General features: G+C 39.9%; 1 protein-coding gene across 1 annotated transcript in view; it reads right to left on the bottom strand.

The window, feature by feature from the left end:
* LOC145933310 (protein-L-histidine N-pros-methyltransferase) overlaps nucleotides 1-10,917 on the bottom strand; it is a 39,491-nt gene that overhangs the window by 2,750 nt on the left and 25,824 nt on the right. Inside the window, exon 3 of the mRNA XM_083032896.1 lies at nucleotides 864-1,076. Within this exon, the coding sequence (XP_082889022.1) occupies nucleotides 864-1,076 (213 nt within the window). The remainder of the gene's footprint in view (nucleotides 1-863; nucleotides 1,077-10,917) is intronic.

Genomic DNA, 10,917 nt, shown 5'->3' with positions numbered 1-10,917 from the left:
GTATAGATCTAGGAAAGATCTTTTGTGATAGAAAAATTAATTAAGAATCGATCGAAAAATGCGTTGAATAGAATAGTCTAAATATCATTGCAATTATCATGAATGATAGCGTGAATAAATGTAGTGAATTTTTAAATAATTTTCACAGAAACGAAAACGTTAAGTCGTAAATATAGGGCTTTAAACTGTGACGAGAATAAAATACGTGTCGCGCGAATCTGTGTGTCACCGAGAAAATGCAAATACACGTTCAAGCAACGGAGATTCCAGGGCCCACCTTTGGTCGCTCGTATTCGATTCGAAGAATGTAATCTGTTTCACGTTCTCGCATATGCGACTCCGCGCTCGCAAGGGAGCTTTGTAGTTGAAAAATTTTCGTTCAGTCAATAGGGATTCTTTTCAAGATCGAATAGCCTTTGCATAGGCATATACAATGACTGAAATAACGATTGATTTCGGAACATTTTGTTTTGCTTAATTTCAAATATCAAATTGTAGGCGAATTATAATAATTGTAGGCGAGTTATAATATACGTTGAACATTTTTTCTATAAATTTTACTTACATATAAATAAAAAAAATTCTAAATTTAAATTTAAATTAAATTTTTCAAAGCCAGTCTTTATTTTTTAGAAATTGATAGCTTAAATTTGATAGCTATATTTGTGTCAAAATTTAAAAAGGAATAAACATATGTTAGAAATTTAAATTTAAATGCTGATTTATTATATATAATGCATCGATTTTTGATAATATATTTCTCTAGTGAAATAATTTATTATTTTATCATTATTACTGTACTGTTTTAAAAATCAAGATAATATGAGAGAACTCAGGCGCGCTGCTGTTTATAATTTACGTACGTAAATTTCCTCTTCGCTAGAGACCATCTCATGGGGGGTGAGATATCCGTGGCGTACACCTTCTCGAAGAGATGCGCCACGTGGGCGGTGGTTGCACCATCACCTGCCCCGAGATCCACTAAGGAATGCCAGGGGCCCGTGAAGCCGCTTGCCTCCATTAGCTTTTGAAATTGCTCGCTGGAGAACACATGCATGGAACCGCGGCCGAGCAGTCTGTGACAATATGAAAATAATTTTTGTTATAAAACACATCTATCCTGCGCAAGCAAATAGCTCAGTGTTTAATAAAATATTCTTTCACTTCGTGTAATAATTTATATTTAATTATTTTCGGATTAGTAAATTATATAATAATAAATGATTGATAAATATAAAGAAATGGTAAGATAATAATGAATAATAGATATTAGGCAAATTTTATATACCGTTGTAGTCAATATTATATTTAAGTTATAGAAGTAATTCTAACATTGGAAAACAATTATTTAAAAATTAATAATATAACGAGGTAAATTTGTTAGAATAAAAAATTCGCTTCAGTATGACATAAATAATTTTTGATTTTTAAGAGAAAAACTGTTTAAGCAACAAGGATATCCATGTTAATCTCTTAACGATGTTTCAATCGGATTTAAATTTATCTATATTTATTTCACTAATTTCTTTCAACTTATGCCCTTTTGCTTTTGAAAGACATCGGGACAGGATCCGACCTTGCGGTCCTTCGCTATCGATCGATCGAAGAAACGAACACCTGCATATAGAAATCGAATCCCTGAGGCATCTCTGAGGCGGCAGCAGGTTGCCCCGCGGAATTCGTCGATGTCATCCCAGGGTAGAGGGAGGAGGTGAGCGGTGAACGAGAAGGAGACAGGGGAATACGGTTGGCTTCTCCACCCTCATCCCTCAGCTTCCTCTCTCTCGTGTGCGGAGGCATCGTGAGGAAAAAGGGGCGGGTTCATTTGAAAATACCGGAGTCGTCGCGACGTCGCGCGGCGCACGGTGATCCATCAATGCCGCGGAACGCGGGATTTTGATCGTGAATTCGGTTATCCCCGGCATTATAAATAAGGCGATGGTGGTCCAGAGAGCTGCCCTCTTCCCACTCATCCTTTCCCGCACTTTCACCCCCCACGTCCCTACGTTTCGATTCCTTTTCTTTCTTTCTTTGGTTTCCTCTTTCCTTCTTCCGCGCCGCCGTTCATGGCCGGTGCCATCAATTAACGAGCACCTTCTGGACCCATTGAATAATAAACAAGAATAAGAAAGAGAGTGAAGAGAAACGCGGAGAGAAACAGGGATGGAAAGAAGGAGAGAGAGAAAGAGAGAGAGAGAGAGGTAGGGACGACGGAGGGAAACTCGCGGACCCGGTTGGTGCATTGTTCGTAGTATCGTCCAGCTTCTCTACCTTGTTCCTTCTTTCTGCGGATCCTTAAGTCACCCCTCTCCCTTCTTCATCTTCCTTCCCCCCGCTCCTCAGCATCGTATGTCGTTTTCTCGTTCCTATTCTTATTCCTGTTTTCTCTCCTTGTTCCTCTTTTTCTTTTTTCCCCCTTCTGCCCTTCTCCTATTCTCTTTCTCTCTCTTCTTCCCTCTTTATCTTTCATCTCTCTCCTCTGTATACGTATCTTCTTTCTTCTACGTACCCTCTCCTTTTCTGGGCTTGTTTCCATTGTCAGCCACTAGCAGCAATCTTAGTACAGTCACATCGTCCTCGCAGCCTCCGTCGCGAATTCCGAGTGGAAAAGGGCGAAAGAGAGAGATAGAGATGGAAAAAAGAGAAAGAGGGACGCATGCACGTATATGCGTGTGGCCCATGGTGATATATATGCGCGGTCCACAAATCAGGCCCAGCAGATCGCAGCGGTTTCGTCGGCGGCGCGAGCGACAATTAATTCGCCGCTTTTGCTCTCCTCTCAGCCTCCTCTTCTCCTGGGCTCCATTGTATGCGTATACTCTCCTTGTATACAATCCTCTCCATCCCGCACCCCCGAGCCTTCCACCATCTCTTCCTCTTCGCCGCGATTTCGAACTTCCTCCTGCGTCTATCTTGCTCTCTCTTTCTCTTTCAAACTCTATCTCTCTGCGTTCTGTTTTATCAGACCACCTTTTTTTTTGCCTCGTTCGAACTCGTCGGAGCCGATGGGGCGAATCCCGGACCGTAAAAGCGCGGCTTTAATTCGGGCCCGGCGTCATGCGGTCTAGCTACGTGATCACGCCGTTACCGAGCCTAAAAAGAGGAATGTCGAGAAACGCGGAACAATTATATCTGGAGATACAGTGATCAATCTCAATCACAAGATCTACAAAATGAGCCCTCAGCGAATGTGCTACGACTTACACAGGCCTTAATTTTCGCAAAAAACGTTCAAACTTTGAATTAAAAAATTAAGGCCTGTGTAAGTCGTAGCACATTCGCTGAGGGCTCATTTTGTAGGTCTTGAAGAGACCTTTAAAACGCGCCCAAGACGAATGTGCTACGACTTACACAGGCCTTAATTTTTGAATTCAAAGTTTGAACGTTTTTTGCGAAAATTAATGCTTGTGTAAGTCGTAGCACATTCGTCTTGGGCGCGTTTTAAAGGTCTCTTCAAGACCTACAAAATGAGCTCTCAGCGAATGTCCTACGACTTACACAGGCCTTAATTTTTGAATTCAAAGTTTGAACGTTTTTTGCGAGGAAAAAGCTCAACTGTAAATTAGAAGAAGCTTATCGCGCTTTCCGAAATGACACTCCAAATTAAGTTCGATTAATACTCCTACGCGCAACTTATCTACATGCATTCAGAGATGACAATTCGAAATCGATTTAGGAGTAGATGCCGTGGACACTGATAGTCCCCTCGCCGGCGGCGAGGACAGGATAGCGCCGTGTAAGGCCGATAAGGATCTCCCCGCAGGACGATTATTTACAATTCCAGCCACCCACTCTCTCTCTCTCTCTCTCGGCCCGGGCGGTGCTTCAATTTTTGTCGTTGGACGGAGCACACACTGTCGGAGCTTAAAGCTTGGGCTTTTATCCGAGGGTGGCGAGGGGGAGGAAGGGGGATGCTCCATACCATGTCGCACGCGGGGCCTCACGATCGTAAAATAGCCCGGAGAGCGGGCGAGCGAGCGAGTAGTGTTAAAGAGGCGCTCGGCGGAGGATCGTTTACCTAATAATAGCAATAATATGTAAATGCGATACGTATCGAGCCGCCATCGAAAGAACGCGCCGCGCGCTAAGGCGCCATTGTTTGCAAATCTTCGGTCGAGCGAGAGATCCGGCGAGATCGGCACCGTGGTTGGCCCTTTCTTCTTCTTAGCTCGACGCGATTTTCTTCTTTCGCGCGCGAATATTTCCTCGCCGGATTATTACGCGCGAGCATAATCGCTACGCGCGAGCGATATCGACTTGCAGACGCGATGCACTTAGGGCGTAATCAAAGAGGATGTCAAATATCAAATGATTTACTGTTATTTGATTCATCATTGACCCTCTGCATTAAGGAAAAGATAAATTTTAAAATAAATCTTGTGTGTTCTGAGATACGATCGCTCCGAGAAAAATCACCATATCTATTTTTTTTTATTTTTTCAATTGTCAATCAATTATGACGCGTGATGAGATGTGTCTACTACTTTGAATGTATTCTCATCATAAATTGACATTTTTGATACATTGAGAGATATAAAATCTTATGGAACTACAAGAGTATTAAATTATATATGCGTGCGTATATGTATAAAAAAATTATATATATATATAAATTTAAAAAAATATATATGTGTGTGTAATATCTTTTTTGCATTGATTGCATCGAAAATCATGTCGAAAGATTGTGCGTTAAGGACATCGCGCGTTAGGATTGTACACCTTAAAGGGTTGTTATAAGAGATATGTATATACATATAGCACGATGATAACTCGATTGAATCTCGTCACGCTCGAAAGTACGCGACTCGAACGACCATTACGTATTCACATCATTAAGTGCGCGAACGAAATGTAATTCTGTAATATGGCGCGAGACGAAACTTTTCAGAGTTCGTCCTGAATGGATTAATGAACCGAGTGACATGGGATCTGATTGGGGCAACACTTAAGAAATCTGGCCAGTCATCTTTACCTTCGTTTGTCGTCGTTCTGAACGGAGCTGCGTCCTGACCTTTCTTTCTTGCGCTTCCCTTTTTATTTCCTCGATGTCAATTCTCTCGTCAGTTTCTCCGATACGTTCAAATTCCATCTGTATCATCGGACGAGATTGCTTTTCGTGATCGTTAATACATTTGCGTTATTACTATTTAATGCGACATAAGATTTATTTGTTTACCGATGTTATTACAATATTTCATACAGTCGATGTATGAACAATTCATCAATTATTTAAAGATATCGATATCGATTTCTTATTTGATGAGAATTGATTTATAAATATATGTGTTGCGTAATTTTTTATATGTTTTTCTTAATAGTTAATAGTTGCATCTTTATTATAAAATATTCGAGTAATAATTTTTTGATAGTTGAAGACTAGATATAATTATGAATTTGGCGGTGGAATATTGTCGAAGAAAAAAGAAGAGCAGCTCATTTCCACTATATTTTATGCTGAACAAAACTGGGAGCCGGTAAATTCTCACGATATTACTTTCCTTAGATGCACTCAATCAATGTCCGCCAGCGTGAAAAATGTATTTCGAATCGGAGAAAGCAAAAAAACCAACAAAACTAGGAAAATTTCAAAGATCATTGGCCATAGCCGAATACAAGAAGTTATCGAAATTTCTTTTAAAAAGTCTTAATATCTAAATAAGTGTGAAACTATAGCTTTTATACTAAAAAATAAAAAAAAATACAAATTCTTGCATTCTTGCATTCTCAAGAATATAACATTTTCGTTGGTAAGCTGTTATAATAATGTTCCATCTAATTTATCGTAAATTAATCACACGATAAATGCTGATAAATTTATACGGCTAAAATCAAATAATATGAGATGGGTGCTAGACATTTAAAGTTTAACACTAAATAACGTAAACGAGTCGGTGCAAAGACAAAAGGGCAACGTACGGGGCATTCGCAGCAGTTGGCCGACAATGTGTGATGAACAAAAATACGGCTAGGTGAAAGGACGTAAAAGGGAAGCGCGCGCGCGCGCGAAAGAAAGCGCACAGGAAAGGAGCCGAGGATGTTTCGCTCTGATATCATTGCGCCCCATCTTCCCCACGTGCCTTTCTCTCTCTGTTCCTCTTGTCGCGATTATACAATCGACGACGTTAGCTCTATACACGCAACATACACAAACACACATATACAGGAGATGGCCAGACGTGGACACGTATACAGAGGCGCGCGTCTACAGTTGTACACCGCCTGTACACGTCGTGGCACCCACACAGGCTCACCCTAACAAGAACGACATGCTTTGCGAGATGTGTGCGCTTTCGTAGTGACAATGTAAGTGAAGGCTTCGGCGAACATCGGCCACCTTCGCCAGGTCGACTCGACTCGACGAGGGAAAGGAAAGCGACGGAGGGGGTGAATTTATTTTGTGGGGACCATCGCGCACGGCGGGGTCCGCTACAGTGGGGGTGGGGATGTCACGGTACGCGAGAGAGAAGAAGACAGGATGAGACACATGGACCGATCGGAGAATCGATGAGGAAGGGGATGGCGAGATGACGGGAAGGAGAGAGAGCCAGAGGGATAGAGGGGACCGAGGTGTATTTAGCATTCCCTGTACCGGCACGGGTTCTCGTTAGCTATCTTCTATCTCTCTTTCCCTCCCTCTTTCCGCTTTTGTCGGTCTTTCTTCGTTGACGGAGCACATAGAACGCGGGAACGAGTTCGCAAGATCTAAGGGGTGGGTGTCAGGGATTGAGAGAACGCGCGCGGAGGGGAAGTTGAGCGAACGTCACTCGAAGCTGGGGATGCTGGGTAGGCGTGGACCATGGACCACCCTGTCCACAGCAGTTGGAGGGGAGACCACGCCATCGCGATCGTCGAAAGGGGGGCGGATGGGCGAGAGGCGCCGAGGGGTAACAGAGGGAAGGAGGGGTGAGAGGCACTGTGGACAATAATAATTATTATACACGCCGGAGTTTTGCAAATGCTGTTCTTCGACAGGGGGTTGGCGGAGATTGGGGAGGTTGTGGGGAGAGAGAAAGAGAGAGAGAGAGAGAGAGAGAGAGAGAGAGAGAGAGAGAGAGAGAGAGAGAGAGAGAGAGAGAGAGAGAGAGAGAGAGAGGAGGGAAAATGTCGGTGAACAAAGTGGGTGTCGGGAACGGCCGCCCGTTCTATCTCGCCCGGTTACAAACGGGAGAAGGCGGAAGGAAGGGTGAGTGACGAGACGAAAAGGGGGAGGAGAAGGGAGTGATTCTTAAACGGGATCGTTATGCGAGTCTCTGCTCTCTTCCTTCTTCTATGTACTCTCTCTACGATTGCCTTCTCCTCTTTTCGTTTCCTCCTATTTCTTGCTCTTCTCTCATTCCCCACCCCTGCTCTTATATACTTGGCCGCTCGTTTTACCCCTTAGATCTGCCGCTTCGCCACCCTCTCTTCCCCCTTTCCGTTGTACAGTGGACGCGCGCATATAGTACAGTGGACGACTCTGTGAATTCCTATCGGAAAAGAGTCTACACATATTCGCATGTATAGAGACGAAAGATCGTGTGCGTGTGTGTATCTGCACGGCACACAGATCACACGTCACATATCGAGACTTGAGAGCAGACGCAACCCCTCAACCCCTTTGGTTCTGCCTCTATCTGACCTTATGAGACGCCCTGCTCTTCGTTCCATTCCGTCTCGTTAATTTTGTCAGGGGGATGTTCTAAAATCTTTTATTATATTTCTCATTATCTTTATTCCTATTTTTTTCTAGCGTATCTTTATCTACTTATCATTGTTTAACAATAAAAATTGCGGTAACTCTCAAATGATATTTGTTGTAAAATTGAAAGTTAAATAAATAATTTTATTTTTAGTTATATACACACAATATGTGTATATATATGTATACATAAATACATATACATGATGTGTGTATATGCAGTATCGCAGAAAATTCATCAAAGGGACCTAGGTCAATCTTTTCAATTTCGTGTTTTGTAAAAAAACGTAACATGAGTGAAAAATATCAAGTCACTTTATTCCTATAACGTGACAGCGAAGGCGGTCGTTAATTTCGGCTGAAGTCGCGCGACGCCATCGGATTTTTCAAGCGGACGGGAAGTCGAAGAGGACGAGGCGCGCACTATTCGCCAGGGAAATATACACTTTTATAACTCGTTTCTCTCCTTCCCGGCACTGGCTACGGCAAATCCCTCTCTTGACGGGGACATTTCTGAATTTTAGACGCCTTAAACATCGTGATTCGCGTACGAGCGTCGTGCGTACTGTTGGCATGCCGTAAAAAGAGAAAGAGACAAATAAACTCGTTAATCTCCGTTCAAAGAAATCGCGGATGCTTATAAAGTTGTATTATCGCGCTGAGAAAAATGAGTATCTTTATTATTAATTAGAAAATGCAAACAATACCTTTATGATCTCGTGTATCGAGTTCTAATTAAGAAAAAAAAATCGAGCCCGGAAATTAAAAAATAAAAGAACGATTAATTTGTGCGATATATGAATATATAAATTTATAAATTTAGAAAATGTGCGTATCATGATTTTTTTTCGAGCAATTTCAAAAACATGCTAATTGGCATGCACTGCAGCTAAAGAATTGAAACTTGATTTCGTTTCCGGATAGTATCCTTATCCACGACAGTCGAGACGACGCGCTGGCACGGGTATGAATCAGGGGATTTATTATTTAACTGGACATATTTAGCAGCGCACGTAGCAGACAGGGACATATCCTTCCTCCTTGGCTGCGCGCTCGTTTCGGGAGCATATGTATGTATACACGCGAGCAGCGGCAACTCGGATGTGCAGCAACGTGTGCATTATGCACCGACAAACTCGGCAGAGTCGAGCCGGCGACTCCGTGTGCTTGCATGTATGCACTTGGGCTGCTCATCCTCATTGGTCACGCATAGAATAAAGATAATTAGGAAATACATTTCCAAAAATTAGATTGTACGAAAATTATGTCCAAAACATTTCGTTCGACTTTGATAATAACCATATTAAGAACTTTTATTGAATCCGACGATATTATTGTTGAAATAATATATTTTTAATATAGAATGCGAGACGTTATATTATCGTAGGAATTAATTCCATTATTTAATATTTAATTCATTTCAACATGCTTAAGTAATTTCAATATTATTATCATTTTAGGATGAATATGTTAGAATGTGAAGCAATATAAAAATATAGGTTCAAATTAAACAATATTAGAAAAGTATTTCGTATTATTAGAATAATGTTGTATGTATAGTATCTTGCAATATATGAAATATTATCGCAATAATTCCAACCATTGCTAATCAGACAGATCTTCTCTTGACATCGTTATGTAGCTACATTATATCTTTAATATTATTAAAATTGTAAATTAACTATAGTGTATAGAGTATGTGTGTGCTGTATTACTATAGTACTGATTACAATTATTTTGCAATAGTATACTTTCTAGTCTCTTCGCGGTTTCGCCCTTTTAGTATTACGTTACATTTGCATGCAATGAATTTGTGAAACATTACAGTAATGCGAGTTTATGTAAGGCTTTATGATTGATAGTAAACTGCATAGAAAAAAAAGAAAAAAAAAACAGAGTAAAGCAACAATGCTGTATTATTACGCGCATCGCGTGCGTTGCAAAGATAAAGGGTGAATTTTAAAAAGACTCCTTCTTGAAGAAATGCGCTGCTTTTTCATCACGTTTGTCTGGCGTTTCCCAGAAAGAATGGATTAATACGTAAGTAACGAGGCTTGTTATTGTTGCATGAAAAGCTCCCTCACTTCAACTTCGTTGTCATATTCTATTGTACCTCTCTGAATTTATAGAATGCCTGTTATCGTGAAAGAAATATTGTACAATTTTGTTTTTTAAAATATTACATATGCCATAATAAAACTAATGTTTTTGATATTTTAAGAAATCCTTTCTCTCCAATTTTTTTCTAAAATTTATTAGAAATATCAAACTGCTCTATTTTTCTCATAATCTTACATCACGCAAGGCAATTTAAATAAATAAAGTAAATATCTCTATTTTTTTTTATCAAAAAGAAAAAAAAAGATTGCTTTCTATTTCTTAGTGATATGTGGAATAAATTCTTATATGTTTAATTAATTATATTAATAAAAATAATTTTAAATATATTTTTTAAGAGGTTTGAGATATAAAAAGAGAAAAAAAGAAGAGAGATATTATTTTTTATAACATTTATATTCACTCCTTACGTTATATAATTTTTTGATGATAATTTATGTTCAAATATATTCCATCTTGTTCTAGTATACGCAAACAATAAAGTGGCTTCAATATTGGATGTTAATTGATTTGTCTGATGTAGCAATTTCGCGATTGTATCCATTTATACGTAGTTCTACGAAGACAATATCGAGTTAAATCAATATCGCACGACTACTATGCGCGTAATAGTTTCGATACCAAGCACGCTGTATATCTGTTGTTGGCATTATGTAATAAAACATATTGCATGATTTTATTTATAAATAATTGGAATTAACAAATTAGCTATATTATCATCATTTAGAATTAAATTGGAAATGAAACAAATATCTTTTTTTATAGAGGACAAACTAATTCATTAATACAATATATATATTATAGAAAATTATTATATATAAATATAATTTCAAAAAATCGATATACATATAGAATGTCAGACTTTGTCGTGATTTGCAATTGAAAAACAACTTTAATCTTTTTTTGAAATATAATCTATTCAATTAAGCAAATCCCTAATTATCTTGGGAAAATGGTAGATGCGAACAAAGTCACGCGCAGGAAACACCCCTTTCGCAGTTACGAAAGGACGCGAATCCGCCCCTTTCCTGGCGCATGCCGCTCCTCCGGAAAGGGTTAATGAGTAATTAACAGAGCGCAAACGCGCGCCGGCGCGCTGCAACGAGTCGTCGCGCGGTTCT

This window comes from Prenolepis imparis, unplaced genomic scaffold (genome assembly GCF_030444845.1).
Source record: "Prenolepis imparis isolate NDT839.2.m4 unplaced genomic scaffold, iyPreImpa1.0 SCAF_3, whole genome shotgun sequence".
Lineage (NCBI taxonomy): Eukaryota > Metazoa > Arthropoda > Insecta > Hymenoptera > Formicidae > Prenolepis > Prenolepis imparis.
This window is presented reverse-complemented; position numbering and strand designations above follow the sequence as displayed.